The sequence below is a fragment of the Acomys minous genome (genome assembly GCF_964271855.1).
Source record: "Acomys minous genome assembly, chromosome: 19".
Taxonomy (NCBI): Eukaryota; Metazoa; Chordata; class Mammalia; order Rodentia; family Muridae; genus Acomys; species Acomys minous.
The window spans coordinates 59,161,599-59,176,526 of NC_140499.1; the positions used below are offsets into that span (position 1 = coordinate 59,161,599).

At 50.2% G+C, this 14,928-nt stretch overlaps 1 protein-coding gene across 9 annotated transcripts in view; it reads right to left on the reverse strand.

The window, feature by feature from the left end:
• Positions 1-5,946: 5,946 nt before the first annotated feature.
• DCLK2 (doublecortin like kinase 2) overlaps positions 5,947-14,928 on the reverse strand; it is a 134,018-nt gene continuing 125,036 nt past the window's right edge. For 4 of the 9 annotated variants that reach the window (XM_084768563.1, XM_084768562.1, XM_084768561.1 and 1 more), the window contains 4 exons: positions 14,048-14,144; positions 13,391-13,471; positions 12,081-12,197; positions 5,947-7,224 (listed from right to left, as the gene is read on the reverse strand). In XM_084768563.1, the coding sequence (XP_084624689.1) occupies positions 7,021-7,224; positions 12,081-12,197; positions 13,391-13,471; positions 14,048-14,144 (499 nt within the window). In that variant the 3' untranslated portion in view covers positions 5,947-7,020. Of the gene's footprint in view, positions 7,225-9,142; positions 9,324-12,080; positions 12,198-13,390; positions 13,472-14,047; positions 14,145-14,928 lie in introns of all 9 variants that reach the window. The other 5 variants (XR_014776661.1, XR_014776662.1, XM_084768565.1 and 2 more) reach the window with 5 other exon arrangements.

The window sequence follows — 14,928 nt, forward strand, 5'->3', positions numbered from 1 at the left end:
ACATTTCTAAAACAAAATTCAGTTTGACAGAATGACTGAATGAAACCTGTACGCAAGTTATCAGAAATGTCTTTTTCACCCAAACATTTTCAGACATGGATAACTATCCACAAAAAAAAAAAAAAAAGCCACACTCTGGTTCTGCTCAGCATTTGAGTGGTAAGCAATGACAGAGACTACCCCAACAAAGTGCAAGAATGCTTTCTCCTGCCAAATTTCTGTCTGTCTTACTGGGACTTCTACAAATGACGGAGCAAGGACCACTAAGACTCACCAGCATTTCACAAACCATTAAGAAAAATAATACAGCCAAGCGTGGGAGAGGAACTGCACAGGCCACTAGCTACAGGGTAACAGGAGTCTTTCACTTTGGAAGAGCTGCACTGTGTCACCGCAGGACACAGGCCTCCACCATTGCCTCTGTCCTTACAGCTCAGAGCAGAAGTAATACTTCATAAAGAGAAAATCATACACACACATAAGCCATGCGCCAAGGACTTTCTTAGTGGCGGAATCTGTTTAACACAGTTATTTCTTCCATTTGATTCACTATTACTTATCTTACTCAACTTTAACTGTCTTCATTAAAACAAACAAAACACCCACCATCACTTCAAATAAATGGAAACCAATTAATAGAGCTGCAGTCAAGGAGGCTGGGGATGAAGGCAATAAGCTCCATAGGAGGAGCCACACCCACTCCAGTGGCTGGCACTCCAGTGGCTGGCGGGACCATGTGCTCTCCACAATATTCTGAGTAGGGCCCTCAGGTCTTTATGGTTTTGTCAGTAAGGATAACAGGCCCCTGGGGAAGCAAGACGGCTGAGAAGCCGAGAACAAGGCTATCTGACACGTATTCACATAAATTTGTGGACAGCTCACTCTATATGGCCATCCAAAACCCAGAGCATAGCAAATCCTAGAAGAAAACGGTTCTGTGAATCAATTAAAAAAAGGACCTACCTTGCCTACTGATGAAACACACACCTCAGTTCTACACAGCAAGTAAGTCAGGAAGATGATCTACGAGACAACCCCGCCCCCGTGGGAACCAGGAGAAGCTTTGGGAAATGAGGTAACTCACAGCCCTTTTCATCCAGCAGAGCAGAGTCAAGGCTAAAGGGCCTGACCACATAAACCTGCCACTTTTCCTCCTGTGTTGTCAAGGATAACAAGGTGGCAGCAGCCACGCAAGTACAGTTTAAATAGGACCCTGCATGCATTCAGGCTCCACTCTTTTCAGCCAATGCAGTAGTGTTAAAACATCAGCAGGTAGGGGCCTGGTGAGGCAGCTCAGCAGCCAGGACTGCATACTGCTCTTCCATAGGGCCTGAGTTTGGTTCCCATCACCTATGTCAGAAAGCTCAGAGCTGCCTGGAACTCCAGATCAGAGGATCCAGTCCATGGTGTCTGAGGGCACCTGCACTCTGTGCATACCCACCCACAGACATGACAATTAAACATCAACCTTTAAATAAACAAAGCAGGCCAGCAGGCGGCACTTTAAACCAACACAGGCTGGTGGGGTGAGAGCTGCATTGTGACCTCCTGTGCACTCTGACTGGATGTGACCTCAAGGGTTCCTGGTCACAGGGATCACAGGCAGTCGTGTGCCTGTGAAGAACACAGCAGGCCAGTGATGCCAAGAGAGGCCAGTTGAATCCAGCAGCTAAAGGACCTCTCCTTCAAGCAAACAGGAGAGAGTGCTGTGGAGCGAGCATTAGACTGTAGATTAGAAACCTTACCATAGTCTCCTCACGTGACTCGAGTCCCGTCAGGCCAGCGATTGTTCAGTCAAAGAAAGGTTCAAACCTGAGACTCTGCATAAACTTCCAATTAACCAAGTACAACAGTGCTGCCGGCCCGTCCTTTCTGACCTACCTCAGCGAGGGGGAACGTTTCCCACCTCGCCGAGGACAGCGAACAGGTGAGGTACTCTCTGCATAAAGTCTAGGTCTGCTGGCTTCACAGATTATTGTTACAAGACGCACAGGAGCTAAGGTGCTTCAAAACATCCTCCTGTGAGAAGGATTAAACAGGTAAAACAGCGAAACAAAACTTGGTAAAGTTCTATCTGACAGACGGGAGCAGGAGAAACGTCTTTAGATTACTTTTTACATGGATTTGAAGCCAAGCATGGGGATACATTCCTGTAATCCCAGGATTGGGAAGGCTAAAACAGAATATTGAGTTTTAGGTGAGCCTGGGCTGTATATAGTGAGACCTTGTTTAAGTGGTGAAAAAATTTTTGAAAAATTTAGCCCCTGGCACACTTCTTGGGTCCTTATAAACATAAGATCATTATTTTAAAAACTCAAAGCTAGCCATGTATGGCGGTGCACGTCTTTTATGCCAGCACTCATGAGGCAGAGACAGGCTGATCTCTTTGAATTCAAGACCAGCATGGTCTACAGATGGAGTCCAGGACAGCCAGGCTATGCAGAGAAACTTTGTCTCAAAAACCAAAGAACCAACCAAACAAACCAGCCCAAAAGCTAAAATTACACCTGAAAAAGGTCTTGATATGTTCAGGCAACGTTCAAGCTCCTGGGCCTGAGAGGCTACAGGTGTGTCACGTCACCAGCTTGCTCACACTGATGCTCACACTGATACTCACACCTGCCCCTGGCTGCCACAAACCTGAAGCAGAAACTGCTCAAACCACGCACATCAAGCTCCAGTCTTGAACGAAATGGTGTTTTGGCTTTCCTGCAGGCCACATCCTCTGAGACAGTTTTGGCTTTCCTGCAGGCCACATCCTCTGAGACAGCGTAGCCTCTCGAGTCAGGGAAGATGACATGCTGGGAGCCACTTGGAGTCTCCATGGGTGAAGAATTTTTTCTCAAGTTTAGGAACATTGTTCCTTGCCAAAACTAAGCTTTTGGGGGAAGTTGGCAGGGCTGGTATTTGCTTATATTTGCAGGAGGCAGTGGTTGCTCTACAGCTTTGGACTTGGATCCCTTGGAAAGCAAAGCTCCCACCCAGCCTCAGCCTCCACACTGACAGGTGGGTAAAGCTTGCCAGGTCATTCCATGGAGTGAGCTGCCTTAAGATCACGGAGATGAAGACATCCTACCCCCGCCCTGTAGGAGGCCTGTGGAGCAGCAGAGGCCCAGCTTCACCAGCCATGAAAGGGCTCTTGTTTAAGAACATGGCAGAGGTGAGTGGCTCCGTGCACCTGCTTTCCTTCCCCCATGGACATGCAACACTCAAATAAGGTTGGAAAGCTTGTGTGGCCACACTGTGTACTTGTGTGGCTATTTCCGTTTTCAGGAGTTTGAATCCTTTCAGAAAGTGGGTGACACTGCCCCTAGCCCACTGGTAGGATCTTACTTGACCTTTGCACTGGAGTCTGACTCATTCTGGTTCCTACCGCTCAACCTGAGGCTCACATCCAGGGAAAGAGACTTGTCTGCAGCCTGCACAGAACAGTTCTTTGTCACCAGGACATTAATGTGCCTAGAGTTCTGGCACATCGGGGTTTGGTTTGGTTTTTGGTTTTGTTTTCCTAGCAAGCCTTGGGTAGCAGAGCTTCAAAGCCCTCATAGCTCCATGGTCCGCTCAAGCCCCCACAACAGAGCTGCACTGACAGGGCTACCCAGCGGGGGCTGCCCAGGCCCTGCACCCATTCCTGAGGGCGTAGGTAAAGACTATTATGTAAGCAGTGATAGGCATTTCCACGCCTAGTGCTTATTATACTTGAAGTGCAGTCACAGCTAGGAGTGCACATTTTAGCTTCATACTGAAGGCTTGGATCAGAGCTTTAACCATCTGTTATCGCTTCCCATGGGCCTGTTTCACTTAATACGCCAGAAGGGCCTTCTCTCTACCTGTCACGCATAACATTAAAAAAAAAAAAAAAAAAAAAAAACAGATCCACCTGAACTAATACCAGGAGCTGTGGTTTATCTGTGGAGCTAGACTGTAGTGTGACAGCTGCTAGGCCCATTTTAAACACTTGAAATGTTCGCAGTCCAGACTGTGATGTACTGTGAATGCAAACACTCTCCAGGTTCCAGACTCACCACACAAGAAAGTAAAATATCACCCAGATACTTTGTTTATGTTGACTATGTGTTGAAATAATACTTTGGATATGTTTGAATAAAATATGCTATAAGAGGTACTTTACCTGTTCTTTTTAAGTGTTTTAATATGGTACTAAGGAAATGTTAACACAGGTGGTATGTATGGATGGTAAGCTGCTCTAGCATTCTCTACCAGACATTAATCAGCACTTTTTCTTTCAATATGGTTACTGTCCCAAATGGTCTCCTAAGTCACGTATTACCATCTTAGCCGTGATGAAATGCTGAGCTTTATCAGATGCATTTAATGAACACATGTTAACACATTTTGTATCCCCACCATCATTTGCAAATGGAAGCAGAGACAGAGAGGAATAAACAGGGGAGCCCCTCAGCTGTGGAAGGAAATTAGGCCCCAGCTTCCCAAGATGTCACCTGCATCTCTCTGCCACGCTTCCAAGTCTAACCTCTCTCCATACTGATCCCTCCTCAGGAGGAGAATGAGTCTGAACAAGCGCGTGTGCCATTCTTTCAACCAGATCTGAGCAGCTGGAAATGAAGCACCTCCATTTAATTTGGATTGTGAGCACAGAATTATAGCTTCTAAGTGTTTGCATGGCAAACCAGACAGAGGAACTGTACGTTTCAAACCTTTTCCGGGGGGTTCATCCCTGGCCCCACTGCCCGGCGGACGCTGGCGGACGCTGGCTCAGCAGCGGGCGCAGCAGCAGCCATCCTCTCTCGCTAGCTCCCTGGTCTTGGCTGGGCTACTCCCCGGCTTGTTTCTTTACCTTGTGTTCTTCCCAAGGATCTCGAACATCAGCAGAGGACTGTGAGGCAGTGCGGCTGTGTGGGCTCCACTGCCTCTGTCAGCCTCCCATCGGGACAGACGGACGGGCACGTGCTGAACAAGAAGGGCTTCTCTTCCCTGACAGGAGCGGGCAGTGCCCTGGCCATGCACCCAGCCTTTAGCTCAGGGTGGGAGCACCCCAGGGAGGCGGCTGCAGGAGTGGCCAACAAGACACCCTGACCACCACCTGTGCCGCTCTCCTCCTTCACATTAGCTCTTCCCCTCTCTGAAGCTGAAACACTCACAAAGTTTATGGAAAATCTTGCTCTAGGCTCTGGAGCAATGGCTCAGAGCTTAAAAGCTCTGTTCTTCAAGAGGACCAGAGGGTTATTCTCAGCACTCATGTCTGGCAGCTCACAGCTGCCTGAAAATCCAGCTCCAGATTTGCTGCCCTCTTCTGGACTCCATAGGCAATGCATCTGCATGCACACAGACATATATACAGGTAATAAGAATAAAAAAAAATTTTTTTAAGCTCACACTTTAACCAGTTAGTGAAAAGACACGTGTGAAATGCTCTAACCCCGCAGCACACAGTGTTCTTGAACCCGTCTTCCTTCTATCTCTGCTACAGCTACGGGCTGCTGGGTGGAGCCCAGGGTGGGCTGGCGCATGAGCTGTCTCATTCCCTCAGCGACATGAACCAAGAGACCCAGAGCCTGCTCAGTGGGTTCAAGCCAGAGGGTTGTAAAGCTCCAAGGCAGTGACAAGACACTGCTCTGGGTAACCAGAGCCCCAGACTGTGCAGTATGACAGGCAGAAAGAGGAAGCCTCACAGGGAAACCTGTAACTTACGAGACATAGAAAAGCAGGACCTCAGCCTGGACAAGGTTGCCAGGGCTGTCTGGCCACTTCCCATGAGCCCCTACCTTCCTACTATTATTGTTCCTCAGCTCCCACTCTGAAAAACCTGCTTATGTTGATGCACCTGTGATCACTACACTTCAGCCAAGGCACAGACAGAGCTGGGCTTTCCCAGTAGCGGCCCCTGTGAGGGTCTTGGCGAAAGAGAGATGTGATGATCACAGGCACTTGGCAAAACAACCACACACAAGTCTGCCCACCTGCTGGCTTTTCTGAAGAGGGAGGAGTTTATTGCAGGTTGGGGATACTTGGAGAAGGCAAAAACCTAACAATGAGAGCAGCCCGTAGGGCCCACCTGTTTAGAGGACAAGCAAGTAAAACAAATACACAGTTATATACAGTTATTAAAAAGAGTAGGGTGGTGGAAAACAGGAAAAGCTGCCAGCAGCCTTCCAGAAGGTTGGTCACAGGACATTCAAGGAGCACCATGCGCCCCAGTCCCCGCTGGGTCTCAGCAGACCTGCCATGGCTTTCTGCCTGCCCTTGATGAAGAGCAGAGGGGAGAGGAGACCCTGGTGACGACTCGGCCGAGCTGGTCCTGCTCTGCCAAGAGCTGCTGCGCATTCCACTGAAAAGCCCACAGGCCAACTTCATACACATTTCCTAATACACACACAGGGAAGGTCAGGGGAAACTGAGGAGGGCATGTTGGCTAGGTCTGTGAGCCCTGCACACCAGCCAGAGGGGGTTCTCCTGCATTCCTGGGCCGTCAGAATGCACTTCCCAAAGGCAGGAATCAAGGCCAACGGTCCTCCCGGCTACTCATCTCTTCTATTCAGAGCCCACTAAGAGGAGGAAGAGGCCATGTTGCCTCTCACAGGACATTACCAAGTAACGGCCATGGCTGTGTCCTCTGTGAGAAGGGGGGCGCTTGGAGGATCCTTCAGTCGGGAGAATCCTAGTTCATCCAATGCATTTCTATCAGAGGGAAGCAAGTCCAGATAAAGGCTGCACGTTCTCCGGGTGAAGCGGCCAAGTGTCTACTGAACTAGAAACAACGCGGATGATTTCAAACGGGTCACTCCAAATATGTCACCACAACTGACGTGGCTTGGCATGGCCAGGAGCTAGAGAGGGCAGAGCCCAGAGTGCACGAGGCCATGCTGCACACTGGCTCCGGGCTGCTCCAGCCCCGATCCCAAGCAGTGACAGAACATGCCAACAAACTGTCAAAGCAGCAGTCAGGAGAGAAGGCCCTTTCAGCAAAGGGGTGATGAGGCCTGGCGAAGACGGGGCCTTCCTGACACGGTGAGCAGCTTTGGCCTGTCTACACAGGGTTCAGTCTCGGTGGCGGCGCCAGGTCCCTGCCAGATCACAGCCAGAGGTGGCTGGAGGACATGGAGGCGGCGTGGGAGACTCCGCTGGGGGAGGGGCCTCCTGGGCTGAGGGAGGGGCTGGTGAGGTCCGCTCCCTCGCTGGTTTGCTGCTGTCTTGACAGTGCTTGCTGGAGAATATCTGCCCCTCTTTATCTAGAGCCGTGTTCTGGGGAGAGAGCAGCAGAAAACAGCACATCACCCAGGCCTGGCTCCACCACACTACCAGGACCAGAAAGCAGGACACAGCATGCACTGGACGCAGAAACAGAAGAGGAGAAATACACCAGGCTCCTCCGCACCCTGGCTCGGCAGCTGCCCTTCGCCCTGATCGTATCACAGCCTGTGCTGGCAGCTGGGGGGCAGCGGTGGGAGACAGGGCTCTAGAGCCGGCTGGCCTGCACAAGGTGGCCTGGGTTGTTCTCTGCTGTGAGCTGCACCTGGACTCTGTCTTGCTCACACCCACACCCAGGAGTGCTGGGATGGTCACCAGTCTCTGCCGGGTGCAGCAGCTTAGCTAGTACACTTATCTAAAGAGAGTTCTTGTTACATGTCATAAGCCTGTAATACGCCCAGGAACCCGCTGATGTGGTAGCAGCCATGTCCTCCATGGGGTCCTTTGTCTGTCACTCTCTGTGAGGGAGGCCTGTCCTCTGCTGCATCCCATGCCTTGTGCGTCTGCTCAGCTCCTCAAGGGCACAGAGCTCCTGGGAGGAAAGCACACGCCTTCCAGCCCGTGCTGGGGGACACCTGGGCAACTGCAGATTGTGTGCCCTGAGAGCCAGCAACTGCCACTTCACTGAGTTCACTAAAGGCGGGCAGACCGCAGGTCTTGGGTACCTTCAGCTATAAGATGAAAGGACCAGGGGGCATTCTGCAGCCTAATTCCTGTAGGCCAAGGAATGTGCCACAGATCCTTCCAGTACATTAACACAAATTTAAAAAAAAAAAAAAAAAGATGAGAAAACAAGTAGAAGTTTTCCCAAGATGGACAGTGCCGGCCGCCATCTGGGGCGGTGCTCCCTGCAGCTCCCAGCAACCTTGAGTGCTCCTTACCTTCCAAGGACAGTGTCAGTTAACTTGGGTAAGTGGGAAGAGCCTGGTCTGAAACCTAGCACCTGGGCTGCTAGTATCAGGTCAGACCACTCCGCCCCAGCAACAGCCACAAGAGACACAGTGAGCACTCATTTCCAGCACAGGCTTTCTCCCAGGTAGGCGAGAACGCACCCCACCCCGCCCCACCCCCCACCCCCCACCCCCTCTGATTATTTCTCCTCTTCTCTTCTGGCCACGAGACCATGAGCGTGCATGGCAGGGAGAAGCTCGCAGTGCAGTTAGTACATACCATGGCCTTGGACCTAGTCAGGGAAAGCAATGCGGCAGCGGGAGAGGCAAGAGGGACAGAAGCTAGACTTACTTTCAACAGAAGCAACACGATTAACACTCTTGTCTGTCTTACATAAAGAAATTAACCCAACACTGACACACACACACACACACACACACACACACACACACACACATGCACGCACGCACCCCAAAAGTATGCAGAGAATATACCATCTGCTGATATTTCTCCCCCTGCAAGACCACGGAAGGAGGTGTCATGTCATTCCCTTCTCTGCCACAAGATGGCCCCTTCTGGTCTCTGAGGCTTTGTCCCTCACTAGGACAGAGAAGCCACCTCCCAAACACATTGTCCTTTATCGGCACACTAAGGACTGACTGTCAGATCCAAAGTGTGACCCAGAGCCATCGGCCTCTCTGAAACTCTCTGTAATATGCTCCTGTTCTTATCCCGGAGGCTGGTTGTCACACACCATCTTACTGGGAAAATGCAACTCTGGTCAAATCACAGAAGAAGCCTCAAGAAGAGACTTATGTCCTGCTGTCATTTGCAGAAAGGTGCCTTTCACCTGTGTGAGCAGGAGCAGGGCACAGAACTGCTAGGACCCCACTCCTGAGCAGGCAAGCTGACTGACAAGCTAAGTCGAATGCAAAGCTGCTCGGGGGCGTGCTGGGCTGGGCTGAGCTGGACTGGGCTGGGCTGGCCAGGAGAAGGTCAGTGGGTACAGAGGACCCCGTACCAGCAGGAAGCTGAGGGCCAGGAGTCTGAGACAAGCATGCAGTTGGAAGAGGGGCTGAGAATTAGGTGTGGCTCTCATGAGTACAGTGTGTTGAATACCAGGATCTGCTTCAGGGTCCCCACAGTCTCAACTGGGGAAAGAAGGAAGCTCTGTGAGGTGTCTCTCAAACTGTCAAATCAAACTGTCAAATGAAATGCAGACAAGAACATCAGCTTTGGTTCCCTCCACCTTTACAGATCAGCCCCTACCCTGGCATATTCCCCACTGCTGCCTCGGGCACCTACTTTTGGGGAGAATGCTGGGGTGACAGAAGACAGAAAGTACCCCATCTTTAAGATATCCAGAGGTCCTTAAAAATTCAACTACCAAAAAAAAAAAAAAATCAACTACCGAGACAACATAATAAGTAATGACAAATTAATGCCAGAGACAGGCATTTTGTGGTTGTTTTAAATATAGAAACAATTGAGTACTGTTCTCAGGGATGTACATGTCTCAGATGTACAGTCGTGATAGGAGAGAGAGCCCAGAAGTGTCTCATATGTCCTACCTTGCAACCACACCTAGGCCCGGCCCTGACTTTGGGAGGGACAACCAAGAAGCCTTCTTCTACTTTTGGGGACAAGTCAAAATTTGGCAGGCTGGCTTTTGAACGACTGGGGACAGAGACTGCCAGAAAAATAACAAAACAAAACAAAACCAGTCCCAGGAAGCTCTCCGGGAGATTCCAAATGCAATGACACCATCAGCAGCTCCTCAGTGCCCACTAGCAACGGGGAGCCTGCGACATGTAAGCAGTAAGAGGTTCTCTGCGTTACTACCCACAGCACAGTGTTCACAGCTTACACTCGGCCCTGGGGAGGACTGTCGATCATTCTAGAACCTTAGCTGAGCTCCAGTGATCAGGAGGCAGGGCACAGGCCTCTACGGCCATTGACTCCAGTGACCCACCAGATAAAAATCTCATAAGTTCTGGGCACAGGGCTGCAAAACAAAACAAGTCTTAGGCGATTAGAAAGCTGATTAGCAGGTGATATGAAATCCTGACCCTGACAACCTCTCTTAAAGACTTTTTACTATATGATGAATATGTATTTTGGGAGGTTGTGGAGGCCTACGCACACACTAAGCACACGCTCAGCTGGGCTGCATCCCAAGCACAAATGCTGACTCTCACTGGCTTTCTTTTCCGCTAGCAGAAGCTGCCTGCGACACCATGCCTGGCACCAAGGCACTGACGCTCACTGCTTTGCTCGTGGGGTCCGTCTCAAAAGACAACCCCCTGACAAGTGTCCTCTTGCTGTCGGCTCAAGAGCCGTGATTCTTTTCAACTCAGTGAAACCATAATTCCGTGGCATCTCAGGCTTTCTCAGGGTTTCAGTAAAGCTTTGCTGCAGTAGTTAGAAAAACTGCAACTCCAGCCTTCCTGCGTTCGTTGCAGGATATCCCGAAGTCCCGCAAGGTGGCACAAAGCCCAGCTTGTAGGCTCAAGCTGTGCATGGGCAGGAAAGGGAGCACACAGATCCCAGTGGGGTGTGGGGGCACAGGAGTCACAAGAACAGCAGGAGGGAGCTCACCAAATGAGCTAAGCCTCCCAGGAGGGAGGGAAGAGCATCACAGACTAGCGGGTGCCAGGGGTGCAGCAGGTGCTTCCCCAACAGCAGAGGGGGTGTGTCCACGAGGGATGTGCGCAGTCAGTCTGTGCCCTCCTGGGCTCCCACATTTTGCTGACATTGCTAGGCTACGCTGTGCAGTGAGAATAAGTCCATTCTCCTGTGGTGTGGGGAGAGAGAGACAGAGAACCTCCCCCAGCTGCTCCAGAAGCAGGGGTGACAGAGCTGCTAGGCAGCCCATCTCAGGCCCCTCCCCCAGGAAAGGCTTGCTCCCGTGCCCCTGGCCCCGTGTCTACCATCTGCTGCGGCAGGTGGGCAGGGACACAGACTGGTTTGTACCTTGAGACTCAGTAGCACGTGAGAGGTGCTCACAGTGACTCAAAGGCCCACTTCAAAAGCGCTCAAGCCTGGGCAGCTGGAACAGAAAAGTAATGGCCTTGGCTTGCGTTTTATTTTTCTGCCCTGTATTTTCTTCTGGCTCTCCTTAATGTTACTTTTTTTTTTTCTGTGTGCGAGTTTAAATATTTAGACATGTGACCTTAAGTAAAGGATCATTGTTACTAACTTTTAAAATAAAAATTTAACCGTGAAAAACTGATTTAAAAAAAAAAGTATTCTTCTAGGCTTTAAAAACTAAAGCCGGATGTGGTGGCACACATGCCTTTAACCCCCCAGCACTTGGGAGGCAGAGGCAGGTGGATCACTGTGAGTTCGAGGCCAGCCTGGTCTACAAAGCGAGTCTAGGGCAGCCAAGGCTAACACAGAAGACCATGTCTCGGAAAAAAAAAACAACAACAAAAACAAAAACAACAACAACAACAACAAAAACCCACATGGGACTATTTTAACCAAACACTGTTTCTAAAAGGTGGAATTTGTTGACTTGGCTGTTTCTTATCCCAAGTCCAAAAGAAACCACACGCCAAACAATTAGAGGCCTGGAGTAGGCCGGGCCTTATTTCCTTACACTGCCCATCCTGTGGGGCTGCAATGTCTCCCTAGATATAACAGCAGCTATTGGGGTGGCAGGGGAAAGAGGGGGTAGGAGCAATTGCCCAGGAAGCCTGGAGCCTGAGCGCCCTAACACCTACCTATCATTGTGGCTTCTGTGTCACCTACCAGCGCCCAGCCTGCCATGCAGAGGCCAGGAGACAGGGCTGGAAGCACCCTCCACATGCCAGTCACTCCCCCCAAGAGAACAGGACCATGGAAGACATCGGTTTCCATGAGCGAACACCCTGGCTATCTAGTTCAGAAGACCAGACCAGCTCAGCAGCCAGGCCAGATGCCCCCAGCTCTCTGAGGCAGTTCTGCGTCCCACTTACCATGATAACAGAGACCCCGGTGGTGGTGCTGTTCTGTTTGGGGAGCGCATTATTAAAGTGCTGTTTTAGTTTACCTGTAACCTCAGCTTGCATATTATTCTCCTGGGACGCATCATCCTACAGGAAAGAACCAAATACAGTGACTCTGGATCCTCAACTTCACCTGTTCTTTAACAGTTAACACCTCCCCACCCCCACCCCACCCCACCCCACCCCACCGTCGACCTGATGACATCACCCTGAACAGGCTCATCTTAGCCATAAGAACAGAGGTTCAGTTCTTTCAAAAATAATTGTTGCTGCTATATAGCGCCGTGGAAGAGTACTGGGCCAGCATGCCTGAGGCCCTGGATTCCGTCCTCAGCGGGGCAGAGTCACACAAAATTCTGTATTGTCACTCTGCAGTGTCATGCCTCATGCCTTCAGAGAGACACTGTGCCATCTATCTCTCCTCAGAACCAGGGGAAAGCACGGGTCTCCACTCAAAGGAAGGCAGGCACTGCTTAGGTTTCTGAGGCGCTCTCCCAAGGCATATATAGCGCAAGTTAGCCCATGGAAACGTAAAAATGAACAGTTTATCATTTTAATCAGGAATTCCATCCGCCGCAGTGACCCCTAGCTGTGGCTCTGGTTACATGGCAGGCTGAGGAGGGAATATGGCCGGAGCCTGACATTTGTCCCCGTTTCTTAAGTTAAATAAGAAGTGACAAAGAACATGCTACATGCTCAAGGCCCAAGCGCAACCGTCAGTACAAAAGCCATTCAGCTGACAGACAGACGTGGCGTCCCTTCTACCTGGCCTCTCAGCCCAGGGAGGCAGTCTGCAGAGTGGAGGAGGCACACAGCGATATAGCCTTGTGGCTAATGAACTCAGTGGTCAAGTTCACCATGTTGGCATCCTCTCTGCCACCTCTGGAAGAGAGGTGACGTCTCTCCTTCCAGTCAACAGGAGGACTGCATGTCACGAGGACACAGAGACTAAGTCTTAAACACATTTATTACTGGGGAGAACAAACAAACCTCCGAACTAGAAGGAAGCCCTTAAAGGGGTCCTTAAAGAGCACCACGGCCAAACCCACTTCGCAGATGCGGTCTGAGGTCCAGCAAGGGACAGACTATCTATCCACTGAGCAGATGAAGGAATCTGGGATCAGCCATCTTTTCCAGTGATATCTGATCGTTAGGACGGGCATTCTGCCTGCCATACAACGTAAATGCCCAGCTGTGTCTGCACAAAACACACAGGAAAGTAGCATGCTGCTGACCACACAACATAAACTCATTCGTTTCCTGGGAGTGTGGGTACTTACTGACACCCAGGGGTGACTCAGAATTTCTCCTGCAGTACAGCGAGCTTCAACGTTTACCTGAAGCATTTGACTGATTAATTCCTGGAAAGGGGAGGAAAGGAGGGGGGAGGGGGAGAAGACCACAGAGGAGGAGAAAGAGGGTAATTCCTGCATAAACACAGACATCAAAAGCCAAAACAGCAGCTCACTCACTGGGGCATGAAGCCAACCACCCACACGCTCAGTGCTTATGCCCGCTTCAGCACAGTGCAGGAGACGACTCTACGGCCAGCCAGATCCCTCAAGTCTGAAGGGACCCAGGTTGTCCCTCCTAAGACTTCTGGGTCTTTAGGCTCACTCCACAGTATACTGCAACATTTTCCCTTTTTATCACTTAGTGTATTTCATTAATTCATCCTCGCATTCTGATTTGTGCCCAACACATACTTCTCTAAAAAGTAAATGTCCCAATGTTTATAGAGATTAGGAGAGCAGTGGATGATGGGAATTGTGGTCCGGGTCTCAATTCTAGTGAGGGACTCCAGAGATTATCCTACAGGTTAAACTTGCAGAAAGACCACACGTTAAGAGTCCTGTCTCTGGAGCCCCAACCATGGGCTGCTGCAGCCTCACATGCAAGGAGGCTACAGTGCATACAGAAAGAGCCCTCCATGGTACCTTGGCAGAGTCTGTAATGTTGTCCCAGTAGGGGGCTGGGAACTCCAGCTTTCCAGCCAAGATCTGGTCAAAGAGATCTTCCTGGAGATTGTTCTCACTGGTGAGAAAGAAACGGAAGAAGCCAGAGTCACAAAGCGTCTCTGAGCAACAGGAAGGGGTCGAGGCTCTTTGGCTTCCGCATTTCATTGTTTGGCCATGTATGGTAGCTGCATGATGACAACAGGACTTTCCTTCTAGCCAATGACCGAAGGCCATGTCCTCGGCCTGGGAGCCAGACAGACGGAAAACAACCGAGGAATAAACTTGCAAATGGTTAAAATGAAAGCCAGGTGTTGTGGCATGATGCTCCAGTAGCAGACACTTGGGGAACAAAGGCAAGATTATCGTTTGAGCCCAGAAGTTCAAGACCAACTGATGTAGCCATAGCCCATCTCAAGAGATGGTGTGTGTGTGTGTGTGTGTGTGTGTGTGTGTGTGTGTGTGTGTGTAAACAATAACAAAAATAGAAATTACAAATAATAGATGCTCTCTATGGGGAAGGTCCTTTCTTCTTCTACTTTTTCAATAAAAGACCACGATTGGTGAAAATTGCACAGAGTTCAGAACATAGATTTTTTTTTTTTTTAAATCATGACATAATTTGCTTCCCACCACAACTCAACTTTCCTTTGTGTTCAGTCTTGGAGAAAGAAAACTTCCAAAGATACCAGCTAGGCTTGCTCAGTCAAGGCCAAGCATCCTGGATGCTTCCCCAACCGACCTGAGGTGCTTGGCCCCTCCCCAAACACACATATGGTGTGTAAAGAACACACGGTGCTCGGCATGTGATGGAAGGTGCCATTGGAGTGTGAAAACACTGAAGGGAAAACTTTGGATGTGAA